We start from the raw sequence: 17,112 nt of genomic DNA on the forward strand, positions 1-17,112 counted from the left end.
CCTTTCATTTAAGTACCTACATCAATTTTTCATATATTTTATTTATTTATATATATATTATATATATGTATATATGAAAAATATATGAAAAATGCATGTGGGTACTCAAATGATAGCTCTTGATGAGTGTAACATCGGGATGAGCTGATATCTTAAAAAATTTCAATAGTTAAGAAAGTACAGTGAATAATAATAATAATAAAATTTTTTTTTTAATTAAAAATCACAAAATTCTATAATAAATAAAATAATTAAAAAAAAAATAAATAAATAATTGATAAATGAGAAAATGAAGAATATATTATATTATGTGAAGTTATCTATCAAGATTAAAATGAAAATATATTAACACTTATTTAAATTAATACGTCGGGGATTAAAGATAAATTGAATTTAGAGTGTATTTAACCGGATGATCGGTCTTGAGTGTATTAATAATTACGGTTAGTAAAATAATTAGTAACATTTATTAAATTACCGTCTCGATCAAGTTGAGCTTGAGCTCTCGCGAGTCAAATATCTCTTTAACGGGTTGAGGGGATAATTATAGAGAATTTCAGATCAACAGTCGCTAAGTAAATAAATAAATAAATAAATAAATAAATAAACAAATATATGGATACATATGTACGGATGGAAGTAAATAAATGAATAAGCGGATGAGTGAGAGTGAGTATAGGAATTAAAGCTACGGGAGGTCGAATAAAAGAGACTGAAAATATAGCATCAACGACTTATCGCTCACTTGGTTTAATTTATTTCCCACCGCGGTATTTTGTACCGGCGATTTACTGTCGCGGAAGCGCACGGTCTCGCGACTACCGACATTAATAACTCCCAGTACATTTTTAAATCCACCGGTACGGCAGCAGCAGCAGCTAAATAGCTATGGCGCTTCCAATCCCATTTCCATCCGCAGCAAATAAAATCTTTAAGTTGATTTTATATTTGAGAGTAATATCAAGATGAGCTTGAATCTTTAAAATTGTCAATAATTCACAAGATATAAGGCCATTTCTTAATTTTTGAAATTTTTTAAAATATAAGCTCATTTTGATGTTACACTCATCGAGACCTTTTATTTGAGTACCCACATGCATTTTTCATATATTTTTCATATATACATATATATAATATATATAAATATATAAAATATGTGAAAAATTCATGTGGGTACTCAAATGAAAGGTCTTGACGAGTGTAACATCAGGATGAGCTTATATCTTAAAAAATTTCAATAGTTCACGAGAAAAAAGGTAATTTCTTAATTATGTATCTAGAAATAGAGAATTTTACTAAAATTAAAAAAAAAAAAAAAATATTAATAGTGAATAATTTTATTTTTAAATTTATGAAGACACATTAACAAATTTCCAATGCACAATTGCAAATATTTGTTTAAAAAATAAAGTCTATAAATTTACAATTTATTTGTCTTTTTTTTGTCTTTTTTTCCAACAGTCGTCGTTTGATTGCTCTGTGTTTTAGTATTTACTTGATTTTTATGTTTTTTGCTCTCGACATGTTGCCCAAAGCTGTTTTCCGATGTGAAGGACTTGTTGCACGGCGCACAGTAGTAAGAGCCGGAAGGTGTCCGATAAATCGAATAGTCAATTGTCGCCGGCTCTTGCACTAAAACCAAACAAACAAACAAGCAATTCATATAGTAGTTGCAAAAAATAGTAATTAGAAAAATAATTAAAAAGCTAATAATAAAAATTATTATTTAAATTCAAATTTACTGGATTCTGGAGGTGCCAGACCACTCATCCGCATCATTTTAAGATGCCGAGCACCACGTCGATGGGTCTCCAGTTGTTCCAGTCGATTTGCAGAGACCCCACACAAGTCACAACGTAAAGCCATACCGTAACTGGTTGCTCCAGGTGCGAATCCATCGACCAAAACTGGCGGCGAGTCTACGGCTACTTCGCAGACGGGAACGGGAGGGACTGGCGCTAGTGCTACTGGCGCGGGGATTATAGGTGGCGCCACCGCGGGGACTGGTGGCGCCGGAACCACTGGAACCGCCGCTTGGAATCCAGTTCCAATGCCAAATCTTCCCGTTGGGTCCAATGGTCCTTGGGTTGAATTTTTTTTGTGTGTTCTGTAATTATTAATTAAGAAAGTTAAGGTTATTTTACGAAATATCTTGTGAAATATTGACATTTTTTAAAATATAAGCTCACTCTGATATTACACCCATCAAGAGCTTTCATTTGAGTACCCACATGAATTTTTCATATATTTTATATATTTATATATTTTATATATATGTATATATGAAAAATATATGAAAAATGCATGTGGGTACTCAAATGAAAGCTCTTGATGTCTGTAACATCAGGATGAGCTTGTAATTTTAAAAATGTCAATAGTTAAGAAAGTACAGTACAATTTAACTCATTATAAATTTTTTTTTAAATTAATAAATAATTTTTTTACAATTTATTATTGAAGGGAATAATATTCTTAATTTTATTGCACTATCTGTTAAATTACTGAGGCTTAAAAAAATTTATAAAAGTACTTATTAAAAAAAAAATATGATCTCGGAGTAAATCAATAAGCATAAACTAATTATAAAGCTAGTGAAAAAATTAGCAATCGATTTGAAGCTTAAAAAAATTTTATTGCATAATAATAAAATCAAATAACGGTTTGTGGCATCGAGGTCACTGTTTTACGGCTAATTAATATTGAATTTATAAAATATAAATAAGTTTCCGAGAAAAGTTAAAAAAAAAAAAAAAAAAAAAAAAAAAAAAATTAATTAAATTGAAAAACTTTATGCACAATTTTAAAAAGAGATGAAAAATAAAATACAATACTTACTTTTGTTTAGGAGTCCCAGTAGTCGCTCTAATATGTTTTTTCCCGGCGTAATGCTGTGCAGCGTCGGTCTGGGACGTGAACCACGTCTTACATACCTAAAAAGAAGACAATGTACTTGAATAGCGTATAAACTATTTAAGACAGCAACTTTTAATAATTTACATCGCAATAACTGTCCCAGTCGTTGTTTGCCTCGCTGTTTACAGGACCGGTCTCTATTTTGGTCCTCTTGACGCTCTGGTTAAGGTACATGGATACTTTTTTCTGATGCGGCTTACCGTTGTAGTGCAATTTCGCCTGCAGCGTCGAGTTCATCTACAATTATTCAATTATTGTATTAATATTAGCAACAGCGAGTAAGAGAGAACACGTGGGGTTAATTTTAGGATTAGAAATTTATTATAGACTTTAAATTACTCGTCAATTATTTAGGATACACGCCACTGAATTTTTAAAGTATCTATCTTTCTAAAGTATCACTTTAATTTTTTATTTACTTGTTTGTTGATTTTTTTCCGAATTTAAAATAAATTTTAAATGGAAAAAAAATTTTTTTTTTTTAATTTAATTTTTTTACATTAAATAATTTAATAAAAAAAAATTTTTTTATATTAAATAATTTAATAAAAAATTTTATTAATTTTTAATTAATTAAAATTTTTAAATAAAAATATTTTAAGTAATTTTTTTTTTAAGCAATAATTTAAGAATTAAAAATTAATTTTTTTTTAAATTTAAAATTAAATATTATAAATTCAACTTTGTAACTTAATAATAAATAAATAAAATTATTTCTGATTTCCTAAAAAAAATAAACACGTGTCTCTCTCGATAGTTCAATCATACATCACACAGGTTTGATTAATCCTTACAACAGCATTACAAAGGTCGCATTTTAGTGGTTTCATTAACATTGTCAATTCTCGTTGTGCTGCTGCTACTTTTTCTAAAAAAAAGAAAAAAAAATTATTTTTTATTTTTTTTAACAAACAAATTATTTTAAAAATTTTTTTTTGCCACAATTTATTAGTTAAAAAAATTTTTAATTGATTAAATATCACAAGTGTCAGCTGTAAAATATAAAAAAATACCCACCAGCATCTAGAACAGGATCAACAACTTCATGTTTCCGTTTTTGTACTTTTTTAGCTTTCTCCTGAGCCGGAGGAGCGTAGCGACTTTGATCGTACCAAAAAGCCTCCTGGGAGTCAGCATCCGTGGGAATCCACCAGGGCACGGATTGAGGAATGGAACTCGGGTAATACGAGTTAATTATCGGCTGGATCGGCGGGCCCGGCGGTGGAGGTGGCGCTGTCAAGACTGCGGGGTCCACTGTCACCGGGTTCGCTGGCAACGGCGGAGGTGGAGGCGGCGGTGCTGTCAGCACCGCCGGGTCCATGTCTTTTATGTCAGAAGAAAGCAGCAACGGCGGTGGAGGTAAGTTTTGCTCAAAACCTTCAATAAATTAAATTATTATTTTTATTTTAAATAATAAATGTCTAAAAAATTTTCTGAAAAAAAAATAATTGACAGTATTATTATTATTATTATTATTATTATTTTTTCCAGAAAAATCAGTAATTAAATTTTTTGTGTTGATCTATTAACTAATTTTAAATTTTACTATTTTTTATTATTTCATCCGAATTATTTTTATAACTTATCAAAGATTAATATAAATTATTAATTTTTTAAAATTTTGAATAAACAAAAAAATACTTATTTTAATAAAATAATCATTGTAATTTTTTTTTAAATAAATAAAATTAATAACTAATATTTAAACTTTTCAAATTTTTCAGCGCATGCGCATATTATACTTTTTTTCGCGGCTCATAAAATTTGCATTGTTGCAATAAATATCTCTGAAACTGTGTGGTAATTATCAATTAAATTATTTTTAATATATTATTTAGTTGTTAGTTAACGTTACTCTAGTATTTTAAAAAAATCCTTGAAAAAGTTTCTGAGATATAAAAATATTTGTAGGTAAACTTTTGGATATCCGTATAAGAGCGTTCAAAACTCAAACTTTGAAATTAAATATCTCTGAAATAAGAAAATAAAAAATTTTCAAATTGCGCCAATCAATGCAGAATTATATGAACATTATTAATCTGCCAAAATTAAAAAAAAATCCTCTGGCGAGGGTACTACCTTAAATAATCATTGACATTTTTTTTTAAGCACCGGCTACTTACCTGGGACTTCTGGGTTCTCGATCACTTTTCCTTTGGACATTTTTTACCTGTCAAGTATTTAGACTTATAATTTTCTTATTTATTTATTTATTTTTTTTTTTTAAATTAAATCAGCTGACATTTAAAATTTTTTAAAGAAAAAATTTGACATGTGAAAAATTTATTTAATTATAATTGTAATTAATTAAATGTCTGCTTATTTAATTGATTTAATTTCATTTTTTTTTTTAATGCGTACTTAAATTTATTTGTTTATCAAAACAATTTTTTTGGAGGTTATGCGTCGCTATTATTATCACTAAATTACACTTTTATTATTTATTTAAATAATAAATAACCACAACAATTTTTTTTTAATTTACAAAATAAAGAAACAATTGTTAATTTATTATTAAACACTAACTACGTTTATCTTTTATGATTTATTTGTTTATCAGATCAGATAGGACTATATTTCTTGTTGTGAAAAAACTCCGATCGGCTTTACTGTACTATTTAAAATCAAAATGGCGCTGCGCTACAGTCAGTTTCAGTTTCATTTTTTATTATTTTTAGATTTATTATTAGAAACTCAATAATTTTATAATTTACAGCAGATATTTAATTAATTTAAAGTGTATAAACTTTTAGAAAATTGAGAAAATATTTTTTAATTATTTAAAATTTAATTTGGGTGAGTAAATTGTTTTTTTTAACAATTTATTATTTTGTGTTGACAGCTGATGTTTTTAATTTTATATTTAGTTAAAAAATTTACATTTTAATTATTTATTAAATTTGTCAGTTTTAATTTTTATTGCTTAGTTTTAATATTTAAATTAATTAATAAAATAATTGCAATAATTTTTTTTTAAATATTTATAAATGTAATTTTTTTAATAATGTCAAAAATTTAATGTTTTTGTTAAAATAAAATAGAAAAAAAACAGCTGATTGTAAAAGTAAACAATTTTATTAACTCTAAAAAAAAATTTGAATCATTTTTTAAATTTTATTTAATAAAAAAATTAAAAATTCATTAAAATATTATTATTAAAATTATAACCTACAATTTTTATGACTGTAAAAAAAATTATATAAAAAAAATTGACTTTTAAAAATAAAAAAAAAAAAAAATCAATTTCACACAAAATAATTTTTTATTACAATTTTCATTTTTTTTTTTTTTTTTTTTTTTAATAAAAATAAAAAAAAATTCGAAAATTTTCTATTTAAATAATTAATTTTTTTTAATTATGTATCTTAAAAAAACAATTTTATTTTTAGAAAAAAATGGAGGAACTGACAAAAAATGTAGAAGAAAAAATAAAAAGCGGTTACCAGATGATGGAAAAATTGAAGCCACTGAGCGAGAAAGTGGAAGGAGCTGACAAGCTGTCAAGAAAAATAAACCAAGAAGTAAAATTTCTAAACAAGGTATTAAAGAAAACCCAAATCTGAGTTGTAAATTAAAAAAATAACTTCTAAGGTGCGATCCACAGGTAACGTGAAGAAGGAGTACCTCCAAAGCACGAACTTGATTCACTTGAACGCGATAATCGAGCGACTGGTGGTGTCCAAGGACGCAGTCAGCGTGATGCGCCCGTTTAAATTCGAGAACTCTCGCCTGGAAGTGGACATCGTCTGCGACGCCGGTAGTTCCTGGGTGAAAGTGATCGCGAGAAACCCCCGAGCTCTGACCCTGATTTCTCAAGGCGAGGGAGAGTTTGGTCAGAAGTCTGTGGACCAGGCCCAGGCTTATTTATCCTGCGCCGAGCTTCATCCTCATCGCTACAAGGCGCCCGAGGTTGTATTTCACTTTGCTTGTGGGATTGAAAATTCCCTCGCGGTGAGGCTCGAGGAGCTCGGGGTCGTCGTCGAGGGTGTTAGAATTGGCAGTCTTGATCCTATTGGTAAATTATTTATGGATATTAAATTAGATAAAAAAAAATTTAATTAATGGTATGATTGAGAAATGGCCTTGTATCTTGGGAAATATTGACAATTTTAAAGATATAAGCTCATTCTGTGATTATACTCATCGAGACCTTTCATTTGAGTACCCACATCAATTTTTCATATATTTTATATATTTATATATTTTATATATATTTATATATCAAAAATATATAAAAAATGCATATGGGTACTCAAATGAAAGCTCTTGATGAGTGTAACATCGGGATGAGCTTATTCCTTAAAAAATGTCAATAGTTAAGAAAGTACAGCGCAATTTAACAAAAGTCATTATTTAATAAAACAACATTTTATTTATACTGGTTTAATACTAAATTTTTAATTTATTTCTTATCACAAAATTTTTTTGAATTAAAAAAATTGAAAAATAATATTTTTTTTAATATTTAAAAATAAAATATTAATTTTTTTATTAAAATTACAGATGCTGCAATCTGCAAAAATCCAGAACAGATAAACTTAACATTGGAGTCATTGAGCCAGGGTGACATTAAAACGCTGAACCTGGACGTGTCAACCTTGCTGGCTTATGTAAGCAATATGACCAACGGGCGTGCTAATTTCGATTACTTAGAGCCTCTGCTGAGCTTGCAAGCTGAGTGGGAACGACTGCGACCGGTAAAACCGGTTCTTGATAAAATATTCCAGGGGAAAAAATTGATTATTTGCAAAACTGCTTACAAAAATTTAATGAACATTATTAACATTATCGGGGGCGTTAATGAGACTTCCAGAACTAAGGAGTTGATAAAACGCGTTACTATTGTTGAGGATGCAACGGAAGGAAGGATTTTAGACTTGGCTCTTGGTGGAAAAATTAAAAATCGATCGAGGATTGTTTTTGCCACCGGGGAAATGCACAAGAGTATTACTGTGTCTGCTAATGAAGGGTTTGTTCGTGCAGCTAAGATGCAGGTAATTAAAATTTTTCAAATAAAATTTTGATATTTTAGTTTTTGATAAAAATTTTAGTAATTATTTAATTTTACAATTTTTTGATGTAAAAATTTTTTAATAAATTAATTTTTTACACCAAAAAAAAAAATTTAATAATTACTAAAAATATTTAATAAATTAATTTAACAATACTGAATAAAAAATTTATTATTACAGGGCATTGAATGCACAGTAATTTTACACGAGCCAAGATCACTCTCAGAAATAAAAGAAAAATACGCCCAAGAGTTGAAGTCGTGACAAAAAAAAATTAAAAAAATAAATAATTGGTAAATTTTAATTAAATTAATTAAATAATTATTTCTTCACTATCATTAGGATTTGCCTTGAGAGTTTCTTCGAAATCTGAAATAATATTTATAAATTAAAATAATAATAATAATAATAATAATAATAATGTAAGTAATAAATAATTTGAATATTAAAAAAACCTTGAATATATTTAGAAAATTTGGGAACCCGTTCCTTGGCCAGTCTAATAAACTCATCGCGTTTTTCTTCATTTCCTAGATAAGCGTAGCACTTGGCGCTGTTCAGCAGAGCTTTTATGTTCGAGTCGTTGACCTTGAGCGCCCACTCGCAGTCCTGGAGGGCTTTTTCGTACAACCCTAACCGCATGTACGAAAGCGCGCGGTTGTTCCAGATAACAGCGCTGTCTTTGCGCTGTTCCAGCGCTTTTCCGTAGTAAGTTACAGCTTTTGCGAAATCTCCCACTCCGAAAGCTCCGTTTCCGATTCTCTTGAAGGTGTCAGCACGCTCGTTTCTTACTTTGCGGTCCTCGGATCGCTTCTTGGCGTCTGCTTCCATTGAAGCCATAAAAGCTTCTGAAATTTATGTTTTTAAAAGAGTAAGAAAATTTTTCTCCAAGATGGATAATTAAGAAATGATCTTGTATCTTGTTAAATATTGACATTTTTAAAGATATAAGCTCATCCCGATGTTACACTCATCAAGAGCTTTCATTTGAGTACCCACATGCATTTTCATATATTTTTCATATATACATATATGTAATATATATAAATATATGAAAAATTGATGTGGGTACTCAAATGAAAGCTTTTGATGAGTGTAACCTCAGAATGAGCTTATATCTTTAAAAATGTCAATAGTTAAAAAAGTACAGTGCAATTTAACAAAATTCATTATTTAATAAATCAAAATTTAATTTATTTATCAAATTAAATAAATAATACCTTTCTTTTCAGTTTTAATTTCCGAAGTATTTATCACCGTCCGATTGGTTTTGACTTTTACGCCATCAAAATTGCATTCAAATTTTTTTTTCCCTTCCAGTATTAAATCCGCCAAAACTTTCGCTTCTTCTTGTTCTTTTATATCATCGGATGTTAATTTTTTAACAATATTTTCTACAACAAAAAAAATTTTATAGTTAACTTCTAAGTTTTCCCAAAAATTTCCTAACAAATTCCAGAAAATAATAATAAATTTACTAATAATTTTAAATAATAAATCTTTAAAACTCACCGACTTCAGTAACTCTTTGCATAAAATTACAAAACTCTTCTTCAGTAACATTTCTATCAGCTGGCAAGCTTTCCACGGCTTTTCTCTTTTCTTCCACGGCAAACTCCATATCTCAATCCAACTTCACTAGCTAAAAATTCTCTAAACAATCTATCAAAAGTATGTTATTAAATCAATCCTTACCTAGCAACCCAAATCAACAGCATAACCAAACACACAACTAAACAACACCTCTATAAAAAACAAAACAAAATCCTAACAAAAGTCTCTACTAGTCCCTGGTTTCCAAGGAAACGTCTTAAAAATCTCCACCCCAGGTCCCAGAGAAATTTTGTCTCTCTTCTGACTTTCATCAATATCCACTTCATCTTTGATAAACACTGAATTGTCATAACCCTGAACTTCCTGAGGCTGGAAGATGATTTCAACTTCATCAAGCATCTTGAGTTTTTTAAAATAATTACAATCATCAACCTTCTTGACCCCATTTTTAAACCCCAGCTGATTCGGCTTGCTGACCTTTTCTTCAGGAGCAACTTTTCTTCTTTTGTTCTTCTTGTAACTGTCGACCACAAAATCACTATCGCGCACAAGACTTCCGGTCCTTTGCCTCAAATTGTAACAAGTTTTCTGGACCTGGGGCTTTTGGAGTTTAATCAGCGGAATTTTCGGCTTTCCGTTTTCTTCCAAACTCACCGGCTCTTTTTTAACTTCTATTTCTTCTTCTATTTCAGGAAGACTATTTCCTAATCTGGTGGCGCTGCTGTCGCTAAACTGGCCACTAGGTTGCCTAAATTGAAAAATTTATTTAATTTATATTAATTAAGAGAATAAGAAAAATTTTTGCTCTAAGATAAATAATTAAGAAATGACCTTGTATCTTCTTAATTATTGACTTTTTTAAAGATATAAGCTCATTTTGATGTTACACTCATCGAGACCTTTAATTTCAGTACCCACATCAATTTTTCATATATTTTATATATTTATAAATTTTATATATATGTATATATGAAAAATATATCAAAATGCCATGTGAGTACTCAAATGAAAGCTCTTGATGAGTATAACATCGGGAAGAAAATCCGGGGCGGAAATAAAAATAAGAAGACTATTTTCTGACCTGATGGCGGTGCTGTCGCTAAACTGGCCACTGGGTTGCAAGTCTTTAAGCCCGGCTATGTCCAGCACCCGGGCGACCTTTACCAAACTTTTGACGTGGCTCTCCGGAACTTCGATCTCCCCGTAGTACATGAAGTTCAGCACGGCCTTCAGGTCCTCCGGGTCGATGTCATGCAGGATTATCAAAGGATGCGGGTGCTCGTTGTTCGTCAGCAACCGGCGGAAAAACCCGCTTGTTGCCGAAAGGATCATTTTGTGGCACTTGAAAGTCACGTTGTTCTTACATACCAGCGACAGGTCCACGAAGTGCTGCTTTTCGTAGCAGAAGTCCAATGTTGACGCCAAGTGCGACGAGAAGAAATCCCAACGTAAGTTTAACATCGCTTCTTGCATTTTTTTTTTATTTTGATTTATTTTTTCTTCTTTTTACAATCTGGAATAATATTTATTTATTATTTTTTATATATTTTTAGGTATGTGATTGGATATGTGTAAGTGTCAACTGAGCCGCTTTTTAAAGTTATTTTTAAATGCGACACGTATTACTTGTAACGTGGCTCCGTTTATTGTAATTATAGAAATTACTTTTTTTTATCAGTAATTGTTTGTCACATGATAAATAAAGTAATATCTTTTTATAATTTTTTTTTTTACATTGAAATAATTTTTTTTTTTTAAAAAAAAAACAATTTTACACTAAAAACAAATTTTTTTTTACTAAAAAAAAAAACAATTTTTTTCACTTTAAAAAATTTTTTTCAACTAAAAAAAAAAATTTTTGACAAAAAAAATTTTTTTTTTTTTTTTTGTAGAAAAAATTTTAAATTCACTAATTTTTATAAAATTTAATGTTATCAGCCACAAAAAATCCATAGTAGATAAAATATATGTATAAGAGTATTAGATATATTTTTTTTGTAGGTATTGTACATTCACATATTTTTTACTATACCTATATATATGTAACTCGGATATAAAAAGTAATAATATAAGCAAAAGCAATAAGAGCTAAATACTATCTATACAGTGTGTCTCTGTTACACCAAAGACTTAATAGCAAGTAGATACTGCTAAAAGAGTCAGACAGATTATGTCTTGCCGACAATTTCTCAACATAAACTATACAAGATAATATATATAAATGTATGTGGTATAAATATGGTATGAAAATTCCTATTTTATCTACGATAATTGTCAGAGAGGAAATTATAAATTTTTATAAGTTAATTTTTTTTTTTAATTACTTTGTAATAATTTTTTTATTAAAAAAAAATTTAATTGCTATAAAATTCCAAAAAAATTACAAATGAAAATTTTTAGAATCATTTTTTTAATGACATTAAAGTTAGCTGTTACTTTACAATTGTTTTAATTTTTTTTAATAAATAAATTGTGGTAAAAAAAAAATTATTAAAAAAATGGAGTTGTAAAAATTTTAATAAATTAAAAATGAAATTTTTTTTAAATGGATTTTTTACAACAAATTTTTTTGTTAAAAAAAAATTAAAAAAATTGTCAAGTGACAGCTAAATTAAATGTCATTATAATTTTTATATAATTGCAAAAAAATTGACATGTAAAAATTATAAAAAAACAATTTTGTTGAAAAAAATAAAAAAATAATCCAGTGACAGTTAACAATAATAACAACAAACAAAATTTAAATTTCCGCCAGAAGATGTCGCACTAGTAACAAGTAACGTGGCGGCGCGAGTGGCGGAGTGCGTCAGTACCAGTAATAACTGTTTTCTGATCAGTCAGTAAATCGCGAGCGTTCAAACTGGTCGCTTTGTTATTTTTATATCTCTTTTATTTTTTACACATTTGTAATAGTAATTGTAATTATAATAAGCAGACATTATAATACATACCAGTGAGAGGTTTACACCTACGCTTAGTGCCTTTATAATAATACACAATAATTATTTAACAGTTTACCAACACAAAGCATTTATTTCTCGTGATCGTGATCGTGGATTAAAAGGATAAACGCGATGGCGGACGAGGGACATGAAAATGGTACCAGCAACGGCGAAGTTCCTGAAATCGAACTGATAATCAAGGTAATAATTTAATTATACATTTTTATGCTAATTATCCGCGATATTTATTTTTTATTTTATTTTTTATCAATCGTTTATAATTTTTAGATTTTTATTTTAGCGTAAAGCCGCGTTTACACGCACGCGTTACCGAATTTTTGTCCGTTAAATAAAAGTTACTTGCGGAATTCTCTAGAGCATGACGTTAATTTACTGAAAAATATTACACAAATAAATATTGCTCAAAGATTTTTATAAAAAAAATTTTTTTTTTTTATTTCTTCTTTGAATTTTTTGATTTTTTTTTTTTTTTTTATTATTATTATTGTTTGCGCACTGACTAATTTTAAGATTAGATTTTCTTGGCGATGACTAATCACTTGGATCTTTCCTTTATTAATTTATTCTCAGATGCTAATTTTTCCGAGCCTTCCAGAGCTATCAATTATTATTTTTATCCATGCACTACAACGCATTTATGCTGATAAATAGTTCTATTAATATTGTTTTATAATTATGAATTTTGTTAAATTGCTGTAACTCCGAGGAAAATGATCGTACAGTAAAAAAAAAAAAAAAAAACAAATTGTAGCTCCAAGTGTCTAGTTTTCAGATATGACCATGAAAATTTTTTATCATGTTCGTGTCTAGAGACATCCTAAGAAAACTACAAAAAAAAAATTTTCCAAATTTTTTCTCGTCTTAAAAAAAATCTACGGGCTTCAAAAAATTTTTTTCCATTATTTCGCTGTGAAGCTTTTTTAGAAAATTTAATGCCCTTCAATTTGACGTAATCAAAAAGCCTGTACGATGATTTGCCGCGGAGTTATCGTCAGTCAAAGCAAAAAAGTACTTTTTCACTTTGACAATCAATAACTCTGGAAATAATGATCGTACAGGAAATCGAAAAACGGTTTTGAAAACTCCACAATATTCTCTATAAGATACCGTGAATAGCTTTTGTCAAAAAAAATTTTTTTTCTGAATTGAAAACTTTAACTGAAAAAACGACAAAAATTCGCATAATTAAGGATATTTGGATAACTTAGTATAACTTTGGATAAAATGGATGAACAAAGGATATCGTCGGTAATTTTTCAACCTTCAAGTGTCCCCTAAAATCCCTGAAAAATTCAAAGCGCTGCGATTTCTTTTTCATAGTGCCCCGAAGCTTCAAATTTTTTGTTTTTGCAAAAATCACCATTATAAGCAATTTTTCGATTTTTATTCATTTCAATCCGTCTTAAAAGCTGCGCGATATTTTCCGCAACTACTAATTTTGCTTGTAAATTTATTTCCAGGCATCAACAATCGATGGAAGAAGAAAAGGCGCGTGTTTATTTTGCCAGGAGTATTTTATGGATTTGTATCTTCTCGCGGAATTAAAAACAATTTCCTTAAAAGTAACGACAGTTGACATGCAAAAGCCCCCTCCAGACTTTCGCACCAACTTCCAGGCGACTCCGCCGCCGATTTTGATCGACGGAGGCGACGCCATTTTGGAGAACGAGAAAATTGAGAGACATATTATGAAGAATATTCCCGGCGGACATAATCTTTTCATCCAGGACAAAGAAGTCGCTACTCTTGTGGAAAATCTCTTCAGTGTAAGACATTTTTGATCATTTTAAAGAGTTCTTAAGATTAATGAAGATATTATTGCAGAAACTAAAGCTGCTGTTACTTAACGCAAAGGAGAAGGACAAGGACCCTAAATCGTCTTCTTTAATGGCCCATTTACGGAAAATAGATGAGCATTTGGGCCGCAAGGGCACGCGTTTTCTCACAGGCGACACCATGTGTTGCTTCGATTGCGAGCTGATGCCCCGTTTGCAGCACATCCGGGTGGCAGGAAAATACTTTGCTGACTTTGAAATTCCCGAGACATTAGTGCATCTGTGGCGATACATGCATCACATGTACAGACTCGATGCATTCTTGCAGAGCTGTCCCGCAGATCAGGATATTATTAATCATTATAAGCTGCAACAGGTGTGTAAATACGTCTGTAAGACAATACTTTTTTTTTGCTCAGGAAATAGAACAAGGTTTAATTGATATTTAAATTATGGTCTTTTTTTTAAAAGGCCTTCAAATTTTTTATTTTTGATCATAAAAAACTCAGATAATTTTATTTAAATATTAAACCTTAGTAATTATTTCTTCCCGATGAATTTTACTTATCATCTTCACTGCAACCTTGTTAAACAATACTGGGTGATTTATTTATTATTTCTTCCCGTAAAAAAGTTTTATGTAATATTAAAAAAAATTTATTTATTATTTCTTCTTTTTTAAACAAATTTTTTTCGTAACATATAAAGGTTATATCGATTGTAAAAATCAAATTTTTCATTTCCACTTTTACAAATGGCTTAAAAAATTTTTTTTACAGTCTAATAAAACATAAATTTTTTTCAAAAAAATTAAAAATGTCGGTCCTCAGAAAAAATTAAAATTTGAATTAAAATGTATGAAAAATTCAACTAGTCCGCCATTTTGAATTGAATATCCACCTCAAATTTTATTTCTTCTCTCCTATCTAAAGTATTACCACAAAAAACTTGAAGTAATTTTTTTTTAAATTAAAAAAATGGCAAGATTGTATTAAATCTTCATTTAAAATAAAAATTCTAAACTATTTTCAACTAAACTTGTCATTAAATTTTCATGAAGTTACAAAAAAATTCACCAGATGGCACGACATCCAAAGAACTAATTCCATGTCTTTATTAGTTATTTAAAACTTCCTGTTTAATTAAAAAAAAATTAAAAATTCAGAAAAGAAGTAATTACAAGAACAATTGACATTTATTCAAATGAACTCAAAGATGTTATTCAATCTTTATTATCATTCAAGGCTTCAACAACGGACTATTAATTCCATTACTGTAATTTTATAATACTTGGTCATCAGTAGACAAATACGGTCACTAGTTAAAATAAAATAAAATTTATTTATTTATTTGACAATAAATCTGTCACTGTATAAATAAATTATTAATTTATATTTAAATAATTATTTTACAGAGCATGAAGATGAAAAAACACGAGGAACTCGAGACACCGACTTTCACCACGAGCATCCCCATTGAGGTCAACGACGACTAATTTTTTTCTTCTTTATGATTATCCACGCCCGTGACTTTGATTTATTAAAAGGTTTATAATTATTTAAAAAAAAGAAGAAAATAATTTTAAATTAAAAGCCTATGAGCCTCGAGCTTTTTATATATATTATTATTATATGGTTAAATAATATATTGCGAGTATGTTATCTATTTAATATTAAATCTTTAAATCTTTTCTATTAATAAGGAAGAAAAACTAAATTTTTTAAACAAACTTTTGTAATCTAAAAATTCAGTAGTTTAAATTTTCTTCATTTATATATTAATTAATTAATAATTAATTAATTAATTATTATTATTATTATTATTATTATTATTATTATTATTATTATTATGGCTATTAATATTATGTTCATTTAATTTGTTAGCTATGTATTAATTAAATGCATAGTAGTTATAATTGTAAAACCGCTATTGTACGTAATAAATACAGAGACACGGGAATCTCGACAATCGTGTCTCTACATCAGAATTAATTTGTATTTTGTTTTTTTTTTTAATTGATTTGTAATTTTAATTTTTATTTATAATTTTTTTTTTTGCAATTTATAAATTTATTATTTTTAATTGTATTAAATAATTAAAATTATTTTTGAGAACATTAAATAAGCTTCATATTTCTTCCACTAGGGAAGAAATATTTTTTTTTTAATTTATAAACAAGTTTTTTAATATAAGAATACTTTTCTTAGATTTTTATATTAAAAATTAGTATAAAAATCTGAAAATTAATTTGATGTATTTTAAAAAATTATAAATTGAGTATTTAATATGAATAAAAAAAAAGAAAAATTACATTTTTATATAATATTTCTTCCCATTAATAAAAGCTGTCACTTGATCATTTTTTATTTTTTTTTTTTAAAACAAATTTCTTAAAAAAATTAATTTTTTAAAAATTGCATTTAAAATTTTTAAAAAATTTTCAGTGAATTTTTTTTTGCTCAAATTTATTCGTTACAAAAATTATTATCTATTAAAATGATACTGAAGTTAGCGATCAGCTGTCAATTTTAAAAATTATTTTAAAAAATTAATTACAATAAAAAAATGCTTCTAAAAATTTTCACTTGTAATTTTTATCAATTTTCACATGTGAAACTTTTTTTTAATAATTTAATTACGACACTGAAGTTAACAGACATTAAAAATTATTTTAAAATTTTATAATAATGCAATTATTATAAAAAAAATTAAATAAAAAAATTTTACATGTAAAAAATTAATAAAAATTTTTAGAAGTATTTTTTTATTGTAATTAATTTGTTATTAAAATTTTTAATATCTGTCAACTTCAGTGTTATCAATTAAATTAATTTTTATAATTAAAAATTAATATAAAAAATTAAAGTAATAAAAAAATACTAACCTTAAATTAAT

At 27.9% G+C, this 17,112-nt stretch overlaps 5 protein-coding genes across 8 annotated transcripts; 2 read left to right on the plus strand and 3 right to left on the minus strand.

Moving 5' to 3' along the window:
• Positions 1-1,321: 1,321 nt before the first annotated feature.
• On the minus strand, positions 1,322-5,480 carry LOC141532788 (zinc finger protein 385B). Of its 2 annotated transcripts, none has more exons than XM_074251287.1 (8): positions 5,275-5,480; positions 5,037-5,083; positions 3,931-4,290; positions 3,708-3,781; positions 2,998-3,150; positions 2,836-2,930; positions 1,869-2,107; positions 1,322-1,632 (listed from the first exon to the last, which is right to left on the minus strand). In XM_074251287.1, the coding sequence occupies exons 2-8, from the start codon at positions 5,074-5,076 to the stop codon at positions 1,421-1,423; spliced, it is 1,173 nt and encodes a 390-aa protein (XP_074107388.1). In that variant the 5' UTR covers positions 5,077-5,083; positions 5,275-5,480; the 3' UTR covers positions 1,322-1,420. The 2 variants fall into 2 exon arrangements, with proteins under 2 accessions (XP_074107388.1, XP_074107387.1); XM_074251286.1 differs by having other exon boundaries at positions 1,743-2,107.
• LOC141532790 (UPF0415 protein C7orf25 homolog) lies at positions 5,073-8,399 on the plus strand. 2 transcript variants are annotated; one of them, XM_074251289.1, is made up of 5 exons: positions 5,073-5,090; positions 6,303-6,452; positions 6,505-6,928; positions 7,417-7,907; positions 8,106-8,399. In XM_074251289.1, the coding sequence occupies exons 2-5, from the start codon at positions 6,309-6,311 to the stop codon at positions 8,187-8,189; spliced, it is 1,143 nt and encodes a 380-aa protein (XP_074107390.1). In that variant the 5' UTR covers positions 5,073-5,090; positions 6,303-6,308; the 3' UTR covers positions 8,190-8,399. The 2 variants fall into 2 exon arrangements, with proteins under 2 accessions (XP_074107390.1, XP_074107389.1); XM_074251288.1 differs by lacking the exon at positions 5,073-5,090 and adding an exon at positions 5,573-5,709.
• LOC141532792 (tetratricopeptide repeat protein 12) lies at positions 8,156-9,577 on the minus strand. Its single transcript, XM_074251293.1, has 4 exons — positions 9,438-9,577; positions 9,146-9,319; positions 8,381-8,773; positions 8,156-8,294 (listed from the first exon to the last, which is right to left on the minus strand). The coding sequence occupies exons 1-4, from the start codon at positions 9,544-9,546 to the stop codon at positions 8,239-8,241; spliced, it is 732 nt and encodes a 243-aa protein (XP_074107394.1). The 5' UTR covers positions 9,547-9,577; the 3' UTR covers positions 8,156-8,238.
• A 99-nt stretch (positions 9,578-9,676) lies between these two features.
• On the minus strand, positions 9,677-11,659 carry LOC141532791 (uncharacterized). Of its 2 annotated transcripts, XM_074251291.1 has the most exons (3): positions 11,512-11,659; positions 10,561-10,992; positions 9,677-10,227 (listed from the first exon to the last, which is right to left on the minus strand). In XM_074251291.1, exons 2-3 carry the CDS (start codon positions 10,950-10,952, stop codon positions 9,693-9,695), a joined length of 927 nt encoding a protein of 308 aa, XP_074107392.1. In that variant the 5' UTR covers positions 10,953-10,992; positions 11,512-11,659; the 3' UTR covers positions 9,677-9,692. The 2 variants fall into 2 exon arrangements, with proteins under 2 accessions (XP_074107392.1, XP_074107391.1); XM_074251290.1 differs by lacking the exon at positions 11,512-11,659 and having other exon boundaries at positions 10,561-11,090.
• A 660-nt stretch (positions 11,660-12,319) lies between these two features.
• On the plus strand, positions 12,320-16,208 carry Clic (chloride intracellular channel protein 5). Its single transcript, XM_074251296.1, has 4 exons — positions 12,320-12,622; positions 13,903-14,208; positions 14,267-14,593; positions 15,632-16,208. The coding sequence occupies exons 1-4, from the start codon at positions 12,554-12,556 to the stop codon at positions 15,710-15,712; spliced, it is 783 nt and encodes a 260-aa protein (XP_074107397.1). The 5' UTR covers positions 12,320-12,553; the 3' UTR covers positions 15,713-16,208.
• Positions 16,209-17,112: the final 904 nt, after the last annotated feature.

This window comes from Cotesia typhae, unplaced genomic scaffold (genome assembly GCF_013202065.1).
Source record: "Cotesia typhae breed Kobodo isofemale line unplaced genomic scaffold, CoteBio_Ctyphae contig_69, whole genome shotgun sequence".
Classification (NCBI taxonomy): Eukaryota; Metazoa; Arthropoda; class Insecta; order Hymenoptera; family Braconidae; genus Cotesia; species Cotesia typhae.